Source organism: Bison bison, unplaced genomic scaffold, assembly GCF_000754665.1.
Source record: "Bison bison bison isolate TAMUID 2011002044 unplaced genomic scaffold, Bison_UMD1.0 scf7180017864163, whole genome shotgun sequence".
In the NCBI taxonomy this organism is placed as follows: domain Eukaryota; kingdom Metazoa; phylum Chordata; class Mammalia; order Artiodactyla; family Bovidae; genus Bison; species Bison bison.
Genome location: NW_011494735.1, coordinates 8,910,253 through 8,934,584, shown reverse-complemented (window position 1 = coordinate 8,934,584; position 24,332 = coordinate 8,910,253). Strand labels below are relative to the sequence as shown.

Sequence of the window (24,332 nt, the reverse complement as noted above, 5' to 3'; positions counted from 1 at the left end):
TTCTCACTGAGATTTGTGGGGAGAGGCTAATTTTGAAATTAGTTTTTCCTTCTTTGAGGACATCATAACATAGGCTGTAAATTGACAATATGTGTCACATCCAGCTTTGAGATGTTTTGATTTATCCCAAGGTGTTTTAAAAATACCAAGTTCATTGGCTACATAAAAGAATCCAGTCAGTACACAGGAAAAAGTTAAATTCCAGTTTCTCTGGGAAAGAATGAAAAGATATAGCAACACCATGCCTGTATCACTGCATGACCACTCTCTGTTAAATTGAGTGGCAGTATGGGCACTTGCATTTAGAACCCCTGCCTTGTTTAGTCTCTCAGTCGTGTCCAGCTCTTTGCGACAGCATGGACTGTAGCCCGCCAGGCTCCTCTGCCCACGGGATTTCCCAAGCAGAAACACTGGAGTGGGTTGCCATTGACTTTTCAAAAAAACCCTGCCTAATTTAAGCAGAAACAGTGAATTGCTGCCCCAGGGATCCTTAGTTTGCCTCCTAATTTATTCTGTAAATCACAGACCTGAGACCATAGACTTGAGACCATTATTTTCATTTGAAAAATTGTGTAGCTGCCATTTTGTTTTAGCATAAACTGGACCACAGATAAAACTAAGATAAATATTGATACCCCTCCAACCACTCCCACCCCTGTCTTTAAAGTGGTAATGAGAATTATTACCAATTTATCATAGGGAATTTTAGGTGATTGCTATACAAATTTTCTATTTCAAATATAAGAGGCCATTACTTTTTAAAAACCACATACACTAAATATTACCATTATTGTTTTTCTTATGTATTTTGAACAGATATTCAGAACTAACTACTGTTCAACAACAACTAATTAGGGAGACGCTTGTATCTTGGCTTCAAGCTCAGGTAAAATAGTAGCTTTTACATTTAATACCTCAAATTGCCAGATGTTTCAGTTTTTATTTTTGGAAGAGTTTGCAACTTCACCTCAAAAATGTCACTCATTTATCCTCCATTTGACCATGTAGCTTTTTTAGAAAGTGCTGGCTTTGAAGATAACAAGTGATAAAAACTTAGCAGTAACTTGAAATTATATCAATAATTGAATCTGTCATTCTTTCTGTGACACATGGTGGAAACTTTTGGTTTTAAAATATAATTTTAACTGCTAGACAAAAGTCAATTTTCACACTTAAGGTGAGCCCTCCTGGAACAGATTCTTCACAAAGAGCCCTTTTTAAAGGAGCCAATAGAGTTCTTTATTCACAGTATTTTTTTTTTTTCACTAGTTTTAGCTAATCTTAACATATTAAAGCAGTTGTGTAGCTAGAATATTTATTTATATTACAGAGGAAGCAGCTAGAAGAAAAATCATTGAATTTGCTTTCGTCTTAGAAAAGGTTATAGAAACTACTAAAACTCTGCCCATGAAACTTTAATACTTTGGTAATTCTCAAGCATATTTGCTGCACAGCTGTTGTAGATCATGGTGCAGTTTAGTGGGATTTTGCCTGTTAATGATAAATAGAACACTGTTTGAGTCTTTTCCATTTGTATTTAATTTTATGAACTGTATCTCTGTTTGTCAGATGCTGAATCCCCAACCAGAGAAGACCTTCATACGAAATAAAGCTGCCCAAGTCTTCGCCTTGCTTTTTGTTACAGAGTATCTCACTAAATGGCCCAAGTTTTTTTTTGACATTCTCTCAGTAGTGGACCTAAATCCAAGGGGAGTAGATCTGTACCTCCGAATTCTCATGGCTATTGATTCAGAGTTGGTGGATCGTGACGTGGTTCACACCTCAGAGGCAAGTAACATCTTATTAATAAGTTTTTAATTTAGATACTGCAAGAGATAATGGGTACATAATAAAAGGAACAAGAAGGAATTTTTGTTTTTGATAAAACTTTATTAGGAATACTTACAAATTTGCTCAACATTTTGAATTTTGTTTTACAAAGGAACTTAAATTGGGGTTTTTTCCCCAGGTATAGAGTGAAATTAGAGCATTTAGCTTTTTTTTTTTTTAACCAGAGAGAAACTTCCTCTAGTGAAATAAACAAATCAGTTTTTTTCCTATGAATTTGTAGAGAAATGTGGCCTGTATTTACTATTACTTTATAGTTGCTGACTGAGGAAAAAGCCTTGCTATGTACCAGTGCTGGGTTCTTGTGTATTCTCAGTTAGTCACATAGGCCATGACCTTAGTCTTTCTCTATTTCTTTATTACCCAATTTAACTTTCTCCTTTTTCTTAAAGAACACAATGGAAATAGCTTAATTCAAATGTGTCTGACAATTTAAGGTTATTGTGTGTTAAATATGACATTTTTAAGAATACTGTTTACATTATTGCTGTTCTCTTAAATAGTTTGTTTGTATAATACTGAGAAATAACTTTTATCTCATGGTTAAAATTTCTAAGCAGTGTTTTTTTCATAGTTTGTGTTTAATAAATTATGTCTAAGTAAAATGGAAGGAAGAATTAGAATCACAGGTTATGATTTTAGGGCAGATAAATAGGAAGTACCGGCAGGGAATGTGTTAACAAGTCGGGAAATGTAGTGTTGAGGAAATTACTGTGTGCAACTATTATACGGATATCAAACATTATCTTGGGAGGTAATCTGATTGTACATACGGTATTTTTTTTTTTTAGGAGGCTCGTAGGAATACTCTCATAAAGGATACCATGAGGGAACAGTGCATTCCAAACCTGGTGGAATCATGGTACCAAATCCTACAAAATTATCAGTATACCAATTCAGAAGTGACATGCCAGTGCCTTGAAGTAGTTGGGGCTTATGTCTCTTGGATAGACTTATCCCTTATAGCCAATGATAGGTAAGTAAATCTATATTTTAAGAATAGAAACCTGCAGAATACAGTGTGTAAAACTCATGAATTTGAAAATATTGTAAGAATTTTTGTTTCTCCATTGCCAGGTTTATAAATATGCTGCTAGGTCATATGTCAATAGAAGTTCTACGGGAAGAAGCCTGTGATTGTTTATTTGAAATTGTAAATAAAGGAATGGATCCTGTTGATAAAATGAAACTGGTAGAATCTTTATGTCAAGTGTTACAGTCTGCTGGATTTTTCAGCATTGACCGGGTCAGTAAATTTATGTATAACGTTTTGAAAATTGTTAGAACAAACTAGGATAGGCAGTAATTTAAATATACTTTCCTTTTTCTTTATTTATGTTTTTAAGCGTTAGAAACTTCCTTGGGCTTATAATAGTGAAACACTGTCCAGAAAGCCGTAATGTCATGTGTAACATTTTCCTTGACCATGGATTATATCAGACTTTACTTGAAGATCTGGGATAGTACTTACTTTTGTGCTTTCTAATAGCCTCTCAAGTGATGCTGTGATACAGCTCTTCATGGACCACACTTTACGAAGCATGGCAGTGCATTTTGACCTAGACTCCATTATAAATGTTATATTTTCATCATATTCATTTGATCTATTAGAGTTTAGCCTCAGCAGAATTAGGGCTCAAGTGAGTGTGGTAAATTAATAATTTAGAAATTGAATTTGAAGGTTTTTACTTTTAATTTTACCTGTGACAGTGATAAAGAATTACTAAGAAGTCTTTGTATTGTTGATATATCAGGAGTATACCTCTGGTATTTTCCTAACTGACAAAGTGTAGCCAGTTACACTGCGAATAATGGTCTTATTAAAAAACTTAAAATGGTGAAGCTAAAAAATCGTTCTGTAGGAGAACATCATAAGGATAATTAATGAAAATTAACCTGATTTTGAGTTCTAACACTAATGCTGATTAACTTTAGGCAGGTTATTTTAATAGCAGTTTTATTTCTTTGTGGTATAGTTGAGGTTCAAATTAAATAGTGTCAGAAAGGACTGTTGTAAATTGTTGCACAAAGCATAATATGGCAGCATTAACTTTATTAGAAGGTATTTACTAAATTCATCAGTTTAGAGAGAAGGTTTTGAAACCACAGATCTCTTTTTTTAAACTTTTATAATTTGACAATGTCTACATGACTATAATCATTAAAGATAGTTATTTTGAGAGTTAGCGGATAATAACAGTAGAATTCAGACTCTTAAAACTTCCCAGTCAAAATGGTAGTATTGTTAATGTCTAATGTTAGTTTAAAATTGACTCCTCGCCAGTCCAGGTTCGATGCACGATACTGGATGCTTGGGGCTGGTGCACTGGGACGACCCAGAGGGAAGATATGGGGAGGGAGGAGGGTTCAGGATGGGGAACACAGGTATACCTGTGGCGGATTCATTTCGATATTTGGCAAAACTAATACAATATTGTAAAGTTTAAAAATAAAATTAAATTAAAAAAATAAGATAAAATAAAATTGACTCCTATAATTGGCACTTGATCCGTTGAAATTTAGAGTTTTTCCTCTCAGGTAGTTGGTTTTAAATTGAGATCTGTATTGTTTGTAGGAGGAAGATGTTGACTTCCTGGCCAGATTTTCTAAACTGGTCAATGGAATGGGACAGTCATTGATAGTTAGCTGGACTAAATTAATTAAAAATGGGGATATCAAGAATGCTCAGGAGGCACTGCAAGCTATTGAAACAAAGGTGGCGCTGATGTTGCAGCTCCTAATTCATGAGGATGATGACATCTCTTCTAATATTATTGGATTTTGTTACGATTATCTTCATATTTTGAAACAGGTAAGTCCTTATGTTAATCTTTGTTGTAGATAATATAGAAAAGCCATAGAGAATTGGAAAATACAAGAAAATGAAAATAAGATACTCAATTCTACTCTAATGATATTTACTGTTAATTATGAGTATATTTTCATCTTTTTTCTTTCCTTTGAACTTCTTAGCTGGAAAATATAAATGGCCAGGTTCTAAAATTCACTAGACCAAAAAGCTTCAGAATTAGTTATAGGTTTAGGTTGTTTCTTTTATTTTTAATCTGTGTTTATTTCTTTTTGGCCTTGTATCATGTGGCATCTTAGTTCCCTGACTGGGGACTGAACCTGTACCCCAGCCTTGGGAGCATAGAGTCTTGGCAGGGAAGTCCCATGTGTTTGTTTTTAAATACAGTAGAAATTTTGTTCAAGATAGTTTATTATTTTAATTACATATGCATCATTTCTTATGAAGTTTTTTTATAATTAAAAATTTCCCCCTAGAGAGTTGCTGCCAATAATAGAACTTAAAACGTAGAAGGTATGAATCTCATATATTATACACGTAGCCTTTTAAAGAATTAATAACTTTTCATTACGACATTAGGTGAGAGCTATGCCTACTTTATTTACATTGATTTAGTTGAATTGAGTCAAGCTTAAGATAATATTTTTCCAAACTGAGTTTAGCTTCTGTTATAACATGTTTCTGCATGCATACTTTAAGAAATTTTAGGCAATGTGAAAAGGTATGAAGAAAGTTAAAATCACTATTGGTAATCCCACTGTATCTCATAGTGGATTTCTAGGCTTTTATGGCCTTACTTAATTAAAAACAAGGTGAGACATCCTTTGCTTTCTGTAATCTGCTTCTTTGCTGAGTACATTTATAAGTATCTTTAAAAATCAAGTTTATCTACATGTTTTTGCCTGTATGCCAAGTTACTTACTAAAAGTGAAATTGATAGATTTTAGATTAGGTACATTTCGCATATAGAAAGGTACTATAAAACTGCCCTCCAGAAAAGCTGTGTGCATGTTTGAAAAGATACTAACTGATTAGAAAAATATTTTGATAAGCAAGTATTACTTTAGGAAACCTAATAAATGATTGCTTTCTTTTCAACAGCTTACAGTGCTTTCAGATCGACAAAAAGCTAACGTAGAGGTAACTAACTTCTTTTTACTTCTTTTAAACCAATAGTAGACTCTGTATCTGCAGTCTGCCTTGAAATACAGCCTAATTTCAAATTACATGAATTTAGAGACTGACAAAAGATACTTTATTCTTAATTTTAGACAATCATGTTGGCCGTTATGAAAAAATTAACCTATGATGAAGAATATAACTTTGAAAATGAGGTAAGAATTTTGGATTGAGGAGAAAACAGTTTTAATTTTATTATGTACCCACATCAGATTAGTATTTCAAGTTTTGAGTATCTTAGAGTCCTTTAAGACAAGAAGTGTTTTAAAAATTAGTCTTGTTTATATTGATGACTTCTTAGATTAATGGAAACTTCATAATTCTTCATGTTTTTGTGTTTTGTCCTCTAATTCTTTAAAATGACCCTTTTAAGGACACTTTGTAGCACTGAACTTTGTAAAACATTGACATTATTGTTCGTGATCATATTTCACTTTATATTTAATAAGAGAGGAATTGAGGCCCAATTGGTGGACCTCAGATTGTCTGTGGGAGAGTGGGAATGAGGCACTTCACCGTCTCTGGATTTGTTCTGGTTAAAGTCCTCTCCAGGGTTGTCATGAGTCAGCTTTCCATCAGTCACAAGTGTCATGAGTGCTTTCTGGCAACTCAGTAATATTCTGTTAACCCACTTCAGACATCAGAAACTTTGAACTACACGAGGATACTGGTGATGATCACCAACACACCATGCACTTGCAAAGTGCCAGGTTCATTACATATAGTATCGTTAATCATGTGATAGTATTACAGTTCTTAGACTGGACAGTAAGATACAAAGAGTATACATAAGGTGCTAAGGTTCTCATAAAGCCCTATGTGAACCCATCGTAGCTTAGATTTTGCTTTTGTTTTCCAAGCCTTCCATTATCTGCTGTTTGCCTAATCATCCCTCAGTCACTCTCTTCTGTTATAATGACTCTTGATTTTAACCTCCTCCCTGTGCTGTTTCTGGCTCTAGGCTTTCATAGTCTAGGTCTGGGAAATAATTATTTGTGAGCAGGAGGGGAAAGACTGCTGCATTTTCCTACATAAATATTTATGAAAAAAATAAAAGTGTATTAAATTTGTAAATATAAAAAACTAATGAGAACTCACCATTTTATGTGTCTTAAGGTCTTTTAAGTTTCTTAATGGAATTTTTAAAATACCATAGGGTGAAGATGAAGCCATGTTTGTAGAATATAGAAAACAACTGAAGTTATTGTTGGACAGGCTTGCTCAAGTTTCACCAGAGTTACTGCTGGCTTCTGTTCGCAGAGTGTTCAGTTCTACACTGCAGTAAGTTTGTTCGTCTCTTTCTAACAAGTCACCTCTTTCCTCTTCTCCCTGATGGTGGCCTACCATAAGTGAGTCACATGACTTACTTGTTTGTTTTACTTACTAAGATCTTATGTGTATCTCCAAAACAATGCCCTTGACTCCTTAATTTATCTTGATCCTGGAGGGGAAATGCTGCTCTTCGGAACATAAACAATAAAATGGATTACATTGGTTATTTATACTCCTGTGATATGAATTATGTTCCCTGGCAGAATTAACAATTGCTGTGACTTTTTAATAATTAAAGAGGATTTTGTTGGTGTCTTTTTATCCGGTGCATCACTAGTTGTACAGAGGGTTTGCATTCAGATCTCAGTGATGTGTTATACCTTGGTAGGAATTGGCAGACTACACGGTTTATGGAAGTTGAAGTGGCAATAAGATTGCTGTATATGTTGGCAGAAGCTCTTCCAGTATCTCATGGTGCTCACTTCTCAGGTGATGTTTCAAAAGCTAGTGCTTTGCAGGATATGATGCGAACTGTAAGTATACTAAGACAACTTATTCTGAACCTAATTTTCTGTTTTCATATAAGCTAATGTGAGTTTCTTAATTGTTAGAGTTTAATATACATTATTACAGGGACATTTTGATGTTGCAGTAAATGAAGACAGATTTCTTAACTTTTTCCTGCTCTAGCTGGTAACATCAGGAGTTAGCTCCTATCAGCACACATCTGTGACATTGGAGTTCTTCGAAACTGTTGTTAGATACGAAAAGTTTTTCACAGTTGAACCTCAGCACATTCCATGTGTACTAGTAAGTATATACTTTACTCTCAGCTTTTGTTATTTTCCATATGTTTCAGCTAATGAACAGATAGTATTCTATCTTTCTCTTATCACTTTTTTCCAGAGCTCTCAAAAACTCCTGAACATGCTAAAACTCCTCCATTTCTTTAAAATGGAGTTTGTGTCTAGTCAGTTATTTAAAACAAATATTCAAGGACCTATTTATGTGTAGTGTAGGCTCACTTGCGTGTACCTGGTTCCTCTCTTCCAGAGCTAAAAAGTAAAATTCGATATGAACAAAAACATGTCATGACATTAGCAATAAAAGATGTTAAATAAATACAGAAATAGTAAAAGTGTCTCTCTTTCTTTAGATGGCTTTCTTAGATCACAGGGGTCTGCGGCACTCTAGTGCTAAAGTCCGGAGCAGAACTGCTTACCTATTCTCCAGATTTGTTAAATCTCTTAAGTAAGTAAAACATTTTGGCTGTTATGTTTAATTCTTATTTTTAAGATTGTTAAGTAAGATGTAACTTATTATCTAAGAGCCTATGGTAGATTTAGTTCTTTCTGTTCTTAGGCTTTTTAAAAAAATGTTCCTTTTTGTATTGTGCTAAGATTTCTTTTCTTTCTCTTTAGCCAGGTACTTTGTTCATTATTAAACTGATTTGTTTGAATATTTTTATATGTAACACTTGTCATTACTAATGGCATTAGTTATTTCACAGTTTTATTGCTGTAGATAGTAAAACTATATGGTTTCTTTGAAATTCTAAAGATGATATTCCTTGGAAATACGTTTTTAACTTAATCTGTCATATTGTTCTTTACTAGTACCATTTTTTTAGGTATGAAAACTACTTTTTCTTAGGTTATAATATTGTAATTTAAAAAAATTATAGCTAGTCTGAATGGTGACATGTGACTACCTTAGAACTGAACGTTTTTTTTAGTTCTGCCTTAAAGAGGAATTTCATATTTCAGCACTTCTCCAAGCACTATTATTTATGTAATTGTGGTTTTCCTTTTTGCCTTTATTCAGTAAACAAATGAATCCTTTCATTGAGGATATTCTGAATAGAATACAAGATTTATTAGAGCTTTCTCCACCTGTAAGTATCTTTCTTTCTAAATGAAAGTTGGGGTGGGGGGCATGTAGGGCTTAGATCTATTTACTAAAACTCTGTTGAGATGTAGTAAACAAACATAGCATTAGAAATAAAAGAGGAAAAAAGAAATAGAAGGGAATCAAAATTTGATTGATAAGATTTAGCAGTGTGAGATACGGTCTGCTCTCTGTACTATTAAATACCAGTATTTTTTGGAGAAGGAATATTCAGTTTCAAAATTATTCTCTGTTTAGTACTGTGATCACACGAGCCATTCTCAGTAACTTCTAGTAGACTGAAATTTTATTGTTAAACTTCTGGCTTGAGGTAAAAAGAATTTAAACACTGCTTGATCTGAATATCTCAGTTACTTATTTCACTAGAAAGATTTAAGTAATCTTTAAAAGATACCTTGTAAGCACATTTTGATATCTGTTTTTGTGTAAAATACTGGCAATCTCAGCAAACTACTGACATTGACTTTTTTTTTTTTTCATTTTGGTGAGAGTTATTAATGGAGCCACACTTGAAAAATGTTAAACATAAAATATTTTCTTTTTTAAAATAAGTATATGGGTTAATTTCATTGTGTGAAAGGTTACTAATGAATTATATGGTTAAATTTGCCTACATACTAAAGAAATCTATATTAAAAGATTTTTCACAGAGCCGTATTTAGCCATGCCATATTTATGGATATTGGAAATTTTTTCTTTTTCTCATTGCACATGGAAACAAGAACTTGTACTATACCTGTAACCTTTTTTTAGTGTGTAAAAAGACTTGATTCACAGTGCTTTTACTGAATGTTGACTGCTTAGTAGGGGTATAAATACTGTGTATTTATCTAGCAACTTTAACTTTATGATCTCAACTCCTAGAGCAGTGATTGGTCCTAGTGTTACTTAATAAGTGTTTTAGTTACTTCTAAATAAGGACATTCTCTTTTAAAAGATAAAAGATTCTTTTATACACACACACACACACACATATAATATATACATATTTCATTGCATGAAAGGTTACTAATGAATTATATGGTTAAATTTGCCTACATACTAAAGAAATCTATATTAAAAGATTTTCAGAGAGCCATATTTAGCCATGCCATATTTATGGATATTGGAAATTTTACATATATGTATATATTATATATATATAAATATATAATAGGGCCTCCACACAATTTATCTGTTTTAAGACTAGGCTTGTAAATAATTTCTTAACAGGGAGTTTTGGTAGAAGGGCCTCTGATATTTTCCCCTTCCCCCTGGCCTCTCAGATTGCATAAATGTGAAAAATAATAAAACTTACTGGGAGAAGGCAAGGGCAACCCACTCCAGTACTCTTGCCTGGAAAATCCCATGGATGGAGGAGCCTGGTAGGCTGCAGTCCATGGGGTCGCTAAAAGTTGGACACAACTGAGCGATTCGCAATTTCACTTTTCACTTTCATGCACTGGAGAAGGAAACGGCAACCCACTCCAGTGTTCTTGCCTGGAGGATCCCTGGGACGGGGGAGCCTGGTGGGCTGCCGTCTATGGGGTCGCACAGAGTCGGACACGACTGAAGCGACTTAGCAGCAGCAGCAGCAGCAGTAAAATGGGTCAGTGTATGGATGGATGTTTGCTTACACTTGAATAAGATCTTTTCTTTTTATTTCCAGTCTTATTTTCAAACGTGCAAAAGTAACAACTTGTGTATATGTTTATTACTTGGCATTTGTTGTTATTTAAATCTTAAATACTTTAAAATATTAATCTGTGTGGCATTTGTCTTAACCTTCAAAGCATTTTATAAAACTGATTTTTAGCATCCTAATAACAGATAAATTTTATAAAAGTAAAACAGTAAATTTTATAAAAGTTAGAAAACTGATTATTATTATTATAATAATAATAATACAGTATTATAAAACTGTATTATTATTACACGACCATTTATGAAGTCGTGTCAATAGATCCCTCATCTTTTGACCTCTAATTCAGTTTATTTACAAGTACTCAATCTTCTTTTTATTAATGAGTTGGTGTGATAGATTACATCTTCTGTCCCTCTTTTACTTTTAAATGGGAGGAACTGAACAAAGAAAAACTTAAATAAGACTAAATTTCATTTTAGGAGAATGGTTACCAGTCTTTGTTGAGCAGCGACGATCAATTATTTATCTATGAGACAGCTGGAGTGCTAATTGTTAATAGTGAGTATCCAGCAGAGCGGAAGCAGGCATTAATGAGGAATCTGTTGACTCCACTCATGGAGAAGTTTAAAATTCTGTTAGAAAAATTGATGCTGGCACAGGACGAAGAAAGACAGGCATCTCTAGCAGACTGTCTCAACCATGCTGTTGGATTTGCTAGGTGAGTGTGATTGGTGAAAATTGGCATTTAAATTGGTGAAGTGATTTTCTCAGTATATACAGAATCATTTACTTAGATTTTTCTAGAATTGGGCATGTGTGTCATGTTTCTGAAACTGGATTGTCCAGAGATTTGTGTAAACATTTCTTTTCTAAATTCATTAAATTAGGAGATTTAGCTGAAGAAGGGAATAGATCTCATAACATTCTGGATTTCTGACTTGACATCTTTTTAAATCCTTAACTTGTCTGATTTCTCTGGTTTAAGTTGATAATGTATTTAAGGAGATTTGCTTAAGTATATATACCAATGACATCAGGGGATCTGTTATGGAATCTTAAAGAGAAGGTGCTGAGGCTTCTTATTAGTTGTTGCATTGTGTCCCAACCACCCAAGCCATTGTTTCTGTCTCTATACATATTTCTTTATTGGTAAAGAATAACAGTATGAAAGTTTGAGTGATTTTTAATTAGAAGCACTTAGAGAAATTGCTCTATAGAAGACTTCCATGCAAAAGCTTATGTTAGAGATATTGTATAAATAACTCAATTCTAAGATTGTTTTCTAATATAAATTGGTGGTTTACAGTTTGTGTAGTATAGCCTATTCATAGTAAATATTTTTTTTTTCCTCTTTACTGCATATATTGTCAGCAGGATTTTAGCAAAATATTTAGGTGGGCTCACATTTGAGAGATTGTATCAATTACATTTCATTCATTTAACTTGGGCCCTTTCTGGAATGGTAACTGGAAGCAACCATTAACTAAAAGTGGACATAACTGTGACATGGAAAATAAAGAATTGGCTGCTTTGTTTTGTCAGTTTTATAATTTGTTGTGCATTGTTGTTTATTACTCCATAAACCACTTGAAGAATAAACTTAAAACCAGTTACCTGATCATTGTTTCTGTAGTCGAACCAGCAAAGCTTTCAGCAACAAGCAGACTGTGAAGCAATGTGGCTGTTCCGAAGTTTACCTGGACTGTTTACAGACGTTCTTGCCAGCTCTCAGTTGTCCCTTACAAAAGGATATTCTCAGGAGTGGAGTCCGCACTTTCCTTCATCGCATGATTATTTGCCTGGAGGAAGAAGTCCTTCCCTTCATTCCATCTGCTTCAGAACACATGCTCAAGGATTGTGAAGCAAAAGACCTCCAGGAATTCATTCCTCTTATCAACCAGATTACAGCCAAATTTAAGGTACCATACACCTTCAGAGGTCAGAGAATTTCCTGACTTTAAGATCTCCTGACTTTTGTATTTCTCTTTAGATATATTTTAGCATTTGACTTTTTTTTTTTTTTTTTTGAGTATGAGTTATCTGAGGGCATGGATCACACATATTTTTATCATCCCAATGTCTACAATACTCCCTGACACTCAGGGCCTGATCGATAGATATTTAATAAGAATAGATCTTTTCTGTTCTATGCAGCAGAAGAAAACTATTAGTTTGGTGTTTTAGAAAAGCAAATGAAACAGCATTGGATACTAAATGTCTAACAAATAAGTTAAAAGCACTGTAATTTGGGTATCCAAGTAGTTTAAAAGTAATTCAATGTCAGTTTTATGTACAAGGAAATTTAAGCAAAGCATAAGCTAGCTAATGAAATTGGCTAACACTTAACGTAGTGTTTTCTGTGTTCAAAATCTGTCCTGAGCATTTTCTTATACATTCATTTGAATTTTGTAACAACCGTGAAAGTTAAGTATTGTTCTTTTATAGATGAAGAAACTGAGACACTTAACTGAGAGGTAAGGAATTTGCTTAAGGCCATGTAAAGCCTTCACAGAGTTCAATCGTATAAATTCATTTTTAATTTAGCAGTGAAAGTGAAAGTCACTTAGTCGTGTCTGACTCTTTGCTACCCATGGAATTCTGTAGGCCAGAATACTGGAGTAGGTAGCCTTTCCCTTCTCCAGGGGATCTTCCCAACCCAGGGAGAGAACCCAGGTCTTGTGCATTGCAGGCGGAGTCTTTACCAGCTGAGCCCCCACAAGGGAAGCCCAAGAATACTGGAGTGGGTAGCCTATCCCTTCTCTAGTGGATCTTCCTGACCCAGGAATCAAACCGGTATCTCCTGCATTGCAGGTGGATTCTTCACCAACTGAGCTATCAGGGAAGCCCTAATTTAGCAGTAGAATTCATTTATTGAGAATTTAAATTTGACAGTATTCCATGACAATATTTGATTGTGGAATATGTTTGATTCCATGTTACTTGAACCTCAATCTTGAATTGTAGGAAATGGTTTGAACTCAATGATTTTTGAGGCTTTCATTACTGTATATGCTATGTAGATTTTTGTCTTGATATTTGCTAGCTGAATTATATAAATATGTATCCTAAATATAGAAACTCTGGAAAAAGGCTTTATGTAAAACATGTTTTTCCTAAATTTTAAATTAGTAATTTTCTTATTTCTCAGATAGTAATAGTTGTTTCCTCTCTTCAGATACAGGTATCCCCATTTTTACAACAAATGTTCATGCCTCTTCTTCATGCAATTTTTGAAGTTTTGCTCCGACCAGCAGAAGAAAACGACCAATCTGCTGCTTTAGAGAAGCAGATGTTGCGAAGGAGTTACTTTGCTTTCCTGCAAACAGTCACAGGCAGTGGAATGAGTGAAGTCATAGCAAATCAAGGTGTGGATGCATGCAGTGCCTAAATTGTCTATTATTTGTCACAGTTCTGTATCTGTATGCCCAAGAGCTAGTTGAAGTAAACACTGAACTTTTTTTTTTTTTTTATGATTTATGCTCCCTCCCTGTACCGTCCCTCTGGGTCATCCCAGTGCACCAGCCCTAAGCATCCTGTATCCTGCATTGAACCTGGACTGGCGATTTGTTTCTTATACAATATTATACATATTTCAATGCCGTTCTCCCAAATCATCCCACCCTCGCCCTCTCCCACAGAGTCCAAAAGACTGTTCTATACATCTGTGTCTCTCTTGTTTCTCACATACAGGGTTATCATTACCATCTTTCTAAATTCCATATATACGCATTAGTATACTATATTGTTGTTTTTCTTCTGGCTTACTTCACTCTGTATAATAGGCTCCAGTTTCATCCACCTCATTAGAACTGATTCAAATATATTCTTTTTAATGGCTGAGTAATACTCCATTGTGTATATGTACCACGGCTTTCTTATCCATTCGTCTGCTGATGGACATCCAGATTGCTTCCATGTCCTGGCTATTATAAACAAACACTGAACTTTTGATGTAGTTGTATGTTGGCCACAAGGATGACAGTTCATTATTATCAGAGTGGCGATCACTTTCACTTGAGCACCCTTAAAATTAATTTGTATTCAGTTCCTGTTTTCTTAAACCAGTGTTCCTTTTTCTTTTTTTTAAGTTGACTAGCAATGTGTTAGCTTCAGATATACAGCCAAGTGATTCAGTTATACACATATCCTTTTTCAGATTATTTTCCATTATAGGTTATTATAAGATACTGAATCTAGTTCCTTATTCTATATAGTAGCTCCTTGTTGGTTATCTATTTCATACATAGTAACATATATCTGTTAATCTCATCAGCTCAGTTCAGTTGCTCAGTAGTGTCTGACTATCTGCGACCCTATGGACTGCATCATGGCAGGCTTCCCTGTCCATCACCAACTCCTGGAGCTTGCTCACACTCATGTTCATTGAGTTGATGATGCCATCCAACCATCTCATCCTCTGTTGTCCCCTTCTCCTCCCACCTTCAATCTTTCCCAGCATCAGGGGCTTTTCAAATGAGTCAGTTCTTCACATCAGGTGGCCAAAGTATTGGAGTTTCAGCTTCAACATCAGTCCTTCCAATGAATATTCAGGATGCATTTCCTTTAAGAGGATTGGTTGGATCTCCTTGCAGTCCAAGGGACTCTCAAGAGTCTTCTCCAACACCACAGTTCAAAAACATCAGTTCTTTGGCACTCAGCTTTCTTTATAGTCCAACTCTCACATCCATACATGACTACTGGAAACACCATAGCTTTGACTAGACAGACCTTTGTTGGCAAAGTAATGTCTCTGCTTTTTAATATGCCGTCTAGGTTGGTCATAGCTTGTCTTCCAGGGAGCAAGCGTCTTTTAATTTCATGGCTGCAGTCACCATCTGCATGATTTTGGAGCCCAAAAAAATAGTCAGCCACTGTTTCCGTTGTTTCTGCATCTACTTACCATGAAGTAACGGGACCAGATACCATGATCTTAGTTTTCTGAATGTTGAGTTTTAAGCCAACTTTTTCACTCTTCTCTTTCACTTTCCTCTAGAGGCTCTTTAGTTCTTCTTCAATTTTTGCCATAAGGGTGGTATCATCTTCATATCTGAGGTCATTGATATTTCTCCCGGCAATCTTAATTCCAGCTTGTGCTTCCTCCAGCCCAGTGTTTCTCGTGATGTACTCTGCATATAAGTTAAATAAGTACGGTGACAGTATACATTCTTAACATACTCCTTTCCCAATTTTGAACCAGTCTGTTGTTCCATGTCAGGTTCTAACTGTTGCTTCTTGAAAGTGAAGTTGCTCAGTTGTGTCTGACTCTTTGCAACCCCATGGATTGTAGCTGGATTGTAGCCTACCAGGCTTCTCTGTCTGTGGGATTTTCCAGGCAAGAGTACTGGAATTGGTTGCCATTTCCTTCAGGGGATCTTCCCGACCCAGGGATTGAACCCGGGTCTCCCACATTGCAGGCAGATGCTTTACCCTCTGAGCCACTGCATACAGATTTCTCAGGAGGCAGGTCAGGTGGTCTGGTATTCCCATCTCTTTCAGAATTTTCCAGTTTGTTGTAGTCCACACAGTCAAAGGCTTTGGCGTAATCAATAAAGCAGAAATAGATGTTTTTCTGGAACTCTTGCTTTTTTGATGATTGAACGGATGTTGGTAATTTGATCTCTGATTCCTCTACCTTTTCTAAAACCAGCTTGAACATCTGGAAGTTCACGGTTCACGTACTGTTGAAGCCTGGTTTGGAGAATTTTGAGCATTATTTTGCTAGTGTATGAGATGAGTGCAATTGTGTGGTAGTTTGAACATTCTTTGGCATTGCCTTTCTTTGGGATTGGAGTGAAAACTGACCTTTTCCAGTCCTGTGGCCACTGCTGAGCTTTCCAAATTTGCTGGTATACTAAGTGCAGTACTTTTACAGCATCATCTTTTAGGATTTGAAATAGTTCAACTGGAATTCCATCACCTGCACTAGCTTTGTTCTTAATGATGGTTTCTAAGGTTCACTTGACTTTGTGTTCCAGGATGTCTGGATCTAGTCCAGTAATCACACCATCATGGTTATCTGGGTCATGAAGATCTTTTTTGTATAGTTCTCCTGTGTATTCTTGCCACCTCTTCTCAATATCTTTTGCTTCTGTTAGGTCCATACCATTTCTGTTCTTTATTGTGCCCATTTTTGCATGAAATGTTCCCTTGGATCTCTAATTTTCTTAAAGAGATATCTAGTCTTTAGAGGTTAATCTCATACCTCTAATTTATTCCTCCCCACTTCCTCTTCGGTAACCATAAGTTTTTTATGTCTGTGAGTCTTGTTTCTTTTTTGTAAATAAGCTCATTTGTGTCATGATTTAGACTCCACATATAAATGGTACCATATAATACTTGTCTTTCTCTGTCTGACTCACTTTACCTAGTAGGATAATCTCTAGGTTCATCCATGTTGCTGCAGATTGAAATATTCCACTGTTTTTGATGACTGAGTATACCCCACTGTATATATAACCTACATTTTGTTTATCCATGCCTCTTTTGGTGCACATTTAGGTTGCTTCCACGTTTGGGCTTTTGTAAATAGTGCTGCTGTGAACATTGTTGTGCACGTTTCTTTTCAAATTAGAGTTTTCATCTTTTCTGGGTATATGGCAGTAGTGGGATTGCTGGATTACATGGTAACTCCACGTATAGTTTTCTAAGAACAGCCATACTGTCTCCGTACTGGCTGCACCAGCGTACATTGCCACCGTCAGTGTAGAAGAGCTACATTTTCTCCGTACGCTCTCCAGCCTTTGTTATTTGGAGGCTTTTTGATGATGGCCATTCTGTGAGGTGATAACCTCATTGTAGTTTTGATTTGCATTTGTCTAATAATTAGCAATGTTGCACATCTTTTTAATGTGCTTCTTGGCCATCTGTTTGTCTTTGAAGAAAGGTCTGTTTAGGTTTTCTGCCCAGTATTTGATAGGGTTGTTTATTTTTTTGTTATTGAGTACTATGAACTGTTTGCATATTTTGGATTTAAGCCCTCATCAATCTCATAATTTGTAAATATTTTCTTCCAGTCTTCTCATTTCATTTATGATTTACTTTGCTGTGCAAATGCCGATAAGTTTGTTTAGGTTCCATTTATTTTTGCTTTTATTTCTTTTGCTTTGGAAGACTGACCTAAGAAAATATTGCTGTGATTTATGTCAGAGAATGTTTACTTAACATTCTCGTCTAGTTTGATGGTGTCATGTCTTACATTTAGGTCTTTAAGCCATTTTGAGTTTATTTTTGTGTACAGCATGAGGGAATGTTCTAACTTGACTGATTAACAAGTAGCTGTCTAGCTTTCTCAACACGACTTGCCAAAGAGACTGTCTTTTTCCATTATATAATCTTGCCTTTGTAGATTAATTGACTGTAGGTGTTTGTGTTTTTTTTCTGGCTTCTATTTTGTTTCATTGATCTGTATGTTCGTTTTTGTGCCATTATCATGCTGTTTTTACTACAGTAGCTCTGTAGTGTTGTTGGAAGTCTGGGAGGGGTGTGCCTCCAGCTTTGTTCTTTTTCCTCAGGATTGCTTTGGCAATTCTGGGTCTTTTATGGTTCCATATAAATTTTAGTATTATTTCTTCTAATTCTTTAAAAAATACCATGGGTAATTTGATAGGAATTGTATTAAATCCATAGGTAACTTTGGGTAGTATGGCCATTCTAACAATATTCTTCCAAACCAAGAACATGGGATATCTTTCCATTTCTTTGAATCATCTTCAGTTTCTGTTATCAATTTTTTATACTCCTCAGCATATAGATCTTTCACCTCCTTGGTAGGTTTATTTATTGGTTGTGGTTTTTTAAATTTTTTTGGACACAATCTCAAGTGTGATTGTTTTTTGCTTTTTCTGATATTATTAAAGAAATGTGACAGATTTCTATATATTAGACTTGTATCCTGCTACCTTGCTGAACTCATTTATTCTAATATATTTTTTTATGGAATCCTTAGGGTTTTCAATATAGAATATCATGTCATTTGCCTATAATGACAGTTTTACCTCTCCCTTCCAGTATGGATACCACCCTTTATTTCTTTTTTTTGTCTAATTGCTGTGGCTGAGACTTCTAATACTATATTGATTAGAAGTGGTGAGAGTGAACATTATTCTCTTGTTCCAAAATTGAGCAGGAAGGTTTTTGGCTTTTCACCATTGAGTATTACATTCACTGTGGGTTTGTTATAAATGGCTTTTATTATGTTGAGATATACTCCCTCTGTACTCACTTTGGTGAGAGTTTCTATCATGAAGGGATGTTGATTTTACCAGATGCTTTTTCTGAATCTGCTGAGATAATTATGTGGTTTTTGTCTTTTCTTTTTTTGGGGTAGTATGTCACATTGATTTGCATATATTGAACCATCCTTGTGACCCTGAAATAAATCCTACTTGATCATGTGTTTTTATGTGTTATTGGCTTCAGTTTGCTAATATTTTGTTGAGGATTTTTGTGTCTATATTCATCAAAGATACCAGACTATAATTTTCTTAAGACAGATTCTATTTCATTTCTAATGATCAGTCTGTTGAAGTTACCTGTTCCTTCTTCATTCAGATTTGGTAGGCTGTATGTCTCTAGAAATTTTTCCATTTCTTCTAGGTGGTCCATTTTGTTGCCATATAACTGTAGTATTATAATTTTTTTTTAATTTCTTTAGTACTGGTTGTTATTTCTTTTTCATTTTTTATTTTGTTTATTTGAGTCCTTTTCCTTCTTGATGAGACAGGCTACAGGTTTGTTGATTTTGTTTATCCCTTCCAAAAAACCATCTCCTGCTTTTATTGCCTTTTTCTATTATTTTTTTAAATCTATTTAATCTGTGTCTTCTCTCTGATATTTATTTCCTTCCTTCTATTGACTTCAGGATTTGTTTGTTCTTTTTCTAATTCTTTTAGGTGGTAGGTTCCATTGTTTGAGATTTTTCTTGTTTTTTTGAGGAAGGCCTATATCACTATGAACTTCTGTCTTAAGACTGCTTTTGCTGCATCCTGTAGACTTTTGTATGGTAGTTTTACATTATCACTTGCTTTGGTATTCTTTTTTCTTTTTTCTTCTTTGATTTCCTCATTGACCCATTGGTGTTTTAGTACCACATTGTTTGATTTCCACATAGTTGTTTTTCATTTTTCTTTCTGTGGTTGATCTCTAGTTTCATGCCATTGTGGTCAGAAAAGATACTTGAGATTATTTCTATCCTTTTATATTTACTGTGGCTTGGTTGTGTGTTCTAGTATGTGTTTTATTCTAGAGAATGTTCTTTGTTTGCCTAAAGCTATATTAGTTGATTCCTTCATAGTATAATACTGTGATGGCTTCTTGCCAGAATTGACCCGACAATTCAATCTTACTGGCCACTTTGCTTTTTTTTTTTTAATTAACACATTAGTGTCTGGGGGATTTTTGCAGAAATTTAGTGCCTGTGGCCTGCAATTAGTTATGTAACTGAATATTGAATTGTCTCTGGTCAATAAGCTATTAAAAATGGACTACAGGGGTCCACATAGAGAATTTTGCTATATGGAAATCCAGAGGGCGGGATAATGAGGGAATAGTAATTTTTCAGTGTTTTATACTTGAAATTTAGGAGCCAGGATAATAAAAATTGAGGGATCTTATCAACCCTGTAAATGCTTTTGTCTTGTTACTATATATGAACTCAGAACTTCAGATTGCCTTTCTAGTTCCTTTTCAGATTGAACTCCCGTTTTTCTCTTCAGGTGCAGAGAATGTAGAGCGAGTGCTGGTTACTGTTATTCAAGGAGCAGTCGAATATCCAGATCCCATTGCTCAGAAAACATGTTTTATTATCCTTTCCAAGTTGGTAGAACTCTGGGGTAAGATAATTCTTTTTTAAAAAATCTTGGGGCTTCCCCTGGTGTCTCAGTAGTGAAAGAATGTGCCTGCCAGTGCAGGAGACACAGGTTTGATCCCTGATCCAGGAAGATCCCACATGCCTTGGAGCAACTTAGCCTGTGCATCACAACTATTGAGCCTGTGCTCAAGAGCCCGGGAGCTGCAGCTGCTGAAGCCTGTGTGCCCTAGAGCCTGTACCTCGATAGAGAAAAGCCCACGTAGCAACTAAGACCCAGCACAGTCAAAGATAAATATAATTAAAAAAAAAAATTCTTCATTCCCCAACCTGTTTCCTAAGACAAGAGAGATGAAATGGGATCCTAGTCCTAACACAGACAGGCGCTGGGAGTTGATTTTCACTGGTAATAAATTAAATGACTTCATTATTATACAAGATGAAAATTTGAGTTTTCTTAACAGGAGGTAAAGATGGACCAGTGGGATTTGCTGATTTTGTTTATAAGCACATTGTCCCCGCATGTTTCCTAGCACCTTTAAAACAAACCTTTGATCTGGCAGATGCTCAAACAGTATTGGTAAGCACCTAGGAATCTCTTTAGACCTTCTTAGATCTCATGTATTCTAACTCACAATTTCTTCCTTAATGCCAGGCCGATTATATTAGATTTCAGTGACTTTAAAAAATAATAATAATTTCAAATTAGAATATTAATTAAAAAATTTTTTTAAAACATTGATGATACCTTTTGGACCTTTTGTGAATTCTTACTAAATCTTGATATTAAAGTTGACTGTATAAAATGTAGCTCCTCCAGTTTTAACAACCAGGACTTTTTCTAGGACTGTGAAAGGGTACATGATGCAAGCATTCTTTAAAGCTTGGTTGGGTTACTAGTTTCCTACCACTTCTTTCATCCTAAAACTTGTGCTTAATGTTGTTGTTTTTTTTTCTTAATCATTAAGAGAGTAACTTTCTCTTCCTCATTTAATAGTTTCCCCAAATCTCATCTTTAGAATGCTTAATGTCAAGCAGTTGCCCTTTACTCATTTCCCTAGGACCAAGTAAAAGCTTGATTTCTTAATTATAATGCACTACATTAAGACAGTATTTTTGTATTTTTCTGTCTAACTCATTTGTTCCTTTTGCCTGTCTGTCACCATTCCTTTCTCCATCTTTTCTTTGGCAGTAAATGTTAGTGAACAGTGGCAAGGGAAAGAAAGCTAGGTTCAGTATTTAAGAATTGACTATATTAAATTTCTTAAACTTGCTTTTCATAGGCTTTATCTGAGTGTGCGGTGACACTGAAAACAATTCATCTCAAACGGGTAAGCTTTGTACTTCTTGCTCCCTTATTTTCAGCTTGCATGTTTATTCTTTATAGTTTTAATTGAGTACGTCTTATTCTTGAAAACTATCTTTTATGAAAATTGATTTACTTCGCTTTCGACTATCTTGGATGTGAGGGTGGGGTTGAACAAAAGTAGTAGCATCCTTTATTGTCTTTCACATTTGGGATAACCAGAAAGTTAAAATGTATATTTGTTTGGTTTGACAAACAATAAGAAAAATCTTAACCAGAATTTCACAATCCCAGGTTTCACTACCTGGTAGGTTCTTCACAGATTTGTCCAACTTCTTAGTGTTACCGATTGGTTAGAGCACTTCACTACCTCAGAAGTTTGTAGTCCCCTTGTTAACCTAACAATTTGTGTAAATCATAAGTGATTCTGGGCTGAATCTAGGTGGTGTGTTGTTTGCTTTATATAGTGTTTTTAACTAAGGAACTAATTGCCAGCATTTGAAAATCAGGTCCTTTTTTTTTTTAAAACAAAGATTTCTGTCTCCGACTTCTCAAAGCCAAGATGCCAGCACATGACTAGCAGTCCCGCATAGCTGAAGTCATCTAGTGAGCAGCAGCTTCCCTCAACCACCCAAAATAAACACATGAGGTTTTTTTCAGAGTCTCCGTACATCCCACTCCCTTGTCTGAACTTGAATTTTTGATTCCAAGAGAGACTTGAAGAGTTTTCAATCCAGCATTTTCTCTACACCTATTACGTGCTAGGGAGGAAGGTCTCTGTGTTTGGGGCAGCAAGGGTCCTATATAAACATGAATAAAAAGTGTCCCAACATTTGTGGAGCTTAGAATTGGGCTTCCCTGGTAGTTCAGCTGGTAAAGAATCCGCCTGCAATGTGGGAGACCTGGGTTGGGAAGATCCCCTGGAGAAGGGAACAGCTACTCACTCCAGTATTTTGGCCTGGAGAATTCCATGGGCTATCCATGAGGTCACAAAGAGTCGGACACGACTAAGCAACTTTCACTTAGAATCGGGGAGACCAATACTTAAAAACTCAATTGGATATGTTAAGTAAGTACTTTAATAGAGGTATAGTAAATTAATCCATTTGTATTAAATGGAACATAGTGGGACTAAAGATGAATGAGCAGATCTGCCCAGGCAGTATATAAGTCAGTACCGAAAAGAGGAAGTATTTTTCAGTTTTTTTTAGAGACTGTGAAACAACTGTGGATTCATTAGACTGACCAGGAGGAGCTGGCCCTCTGGACAAAGATACTGTGACAGGTGTAGGAAGACAGATCAGGTGTTCAGTGTAGACTTAGTGAAAAATAGTTATCCTTTTTAACTAAAGTATAGGGGTTCGGTTCAGTTCAGTCGCTCAGTCATGTTCGACTCTTTGCGGCCCCATGAATTGCAGCACGCCAGGCCTCCCTGTCCATCACCAACTCCCAGAGTTCACTGAGACTCACATCCATCGAGTCAGTGATGCCATCCAGCCATCTCATCCTCTGTCGTCCCCTTCTCCTCCTGCCCCCAATCCCTCCCAGCATCAGAGTCTTTTCCAATGATTCAACTCTTCGCATGAGGTGGCCAAAGTACTGGAGTTTCAGCTTTAGCATCATTCCTTCCAAAGAAATCCCAAGGCTGATGTCCTTCAGAATGGACTGGTTGGATCTCCTTGCAGTCCAAGGGACTCTCAAGAGTCTTCTCCAACACCACAGTTCAAAAGCAGCAATTCTTCGGCGTTCAGCCTTCTTCACAGTCCAACTCTCACATCCATACATGACCACAGGAAAAACCATAGCCTTGACTAGACGGACCTTTGTTGGCAAAGTATAGGGGTAGAATAGCTAAAAACCAAATTGGGACTAGGTATGTGTTACATGTGAAAAGTTGGGAAGTTAGTAGGCAGTGATTGTAATTTAGAATAGCTAGGTAGAAAAAATGTACACAGAACACTTAGAAACGTGGGTCAAAAGAAGTTAGAACTAAATACTAGTTTTGGAGTTCTCAGGTTGTAGTTTAAGATGGAGTAGTAGAAATGAATGAGACCTTCTTAGACCAGGACAGAAAGAACTTTGGCTAAAGCAAGAGTTAGCAGAAAGCTAGAAGTAGGGCCAAAGGTATGAAAGTTAGGGGACTAGAGTCATGAAAGAGAAGACTGGTTAACATTTTGGATGCTAGAGAGTCAAGGAGAATGAGAAATAACAAACAGGAAGAATGATATTTACAATTTGGAAGTGTTTATCTTGTCCTCAGAGTTGTTATTTAGACACACACAGAATTGAATCAAGTGGAACATTATATTTATATGAAATTAAAAGGCGCTTAGTCCTTGGAAGGAAAGTTATGACCAACCTAGATAGCATATTCAAAAGCAGAGACATTACTTTGCCATCAAAGGTTCGTCTAGTCAAGGCTATGGTTTTTCCTGTGGTCATGTATGGATGTGAGAGTTGGACTGTGAAGAAAGCTGAGTGCCGAAGAATTGATGCTTTTGAACTGTGGTATTGGAGAAGCCTCTTGAGAGTCCCTTGGACTGCAAGGAGATCCAACCAGTCCATTCTGAAGGAGATCAGC

At 35.6% G+C, this 24,332-nt stretch overlaps 1 protein-coding gene across 2 annotated transcripts in view; it reads left to right on the top strand.

The window, feature by feature from the left end:
- The window catches only part of XPOT (exportin, tRNA), a 92,244-nt gene that overhangs the window by 60,650 nt on the left and 7,262 nt on the right, over positions 1-24,332 (top strand). For both annotated transcript variants that reach the window (XM_010841588.1, XM_010841587.1), the window contains exons 5-22: positions 817-886; positions 1,570-1,788; positions 2,640-2,824; positions 2,926-3,094; positions 4,424-4,660; positions 5,759-5,797; positions 5,929-5,991; positions 6,993-7,117; positions 7,497-7,641; positions 7,799-7,918; positions 8,265-8,359; positions 8,933-9,002; positions 11,120-11,358; positions 12,274-12,559; positions 13,816-14,005; positions 20,354-20,470; positions 20,910-21,025; positions 21,729-21,776. In XM_010841588.1, coding sequence (XP_010839890.1) covers positions 817-886; positions 1,570-1,788; positions 2,640-2,824; positions 2,926-3,094; positions 4,424-4,660; positions 5,759-5,797; positions 5,929-5,991; positions 6,993-7,117; positions 7,497-7,641; positions 7,799-7,918; positions 8,265-8,359; positions 8,933-9,002; positions 11,120-11,358; positions 12,274-12,559; positions 13,816-14,005; positions 20,354-20,470; positions 20,910-21,025; positions 21,729-21,776 — 2,533 coding nt within the window. The remainder of the gene's footprint in view (positions 1-816; positions 887-1,569; positions 1,789-2,639; positions 2,825-2,925; positions 3,095-4,423; positions 4,661-5,758; positions 5,798-5,928; positions 5,992-6,992; positions 7,118-7,496; positions 7,642-7,798; positions 7,919-8,264; positions 8,360-8,932; positions 9,003-11,119; positions 11,359-12,273; positions 12,560-13,815; positions 14,006-20,353; positions 20,471-20,909; positions 21,026-21,728; positions 21,777-24,332) is intronic.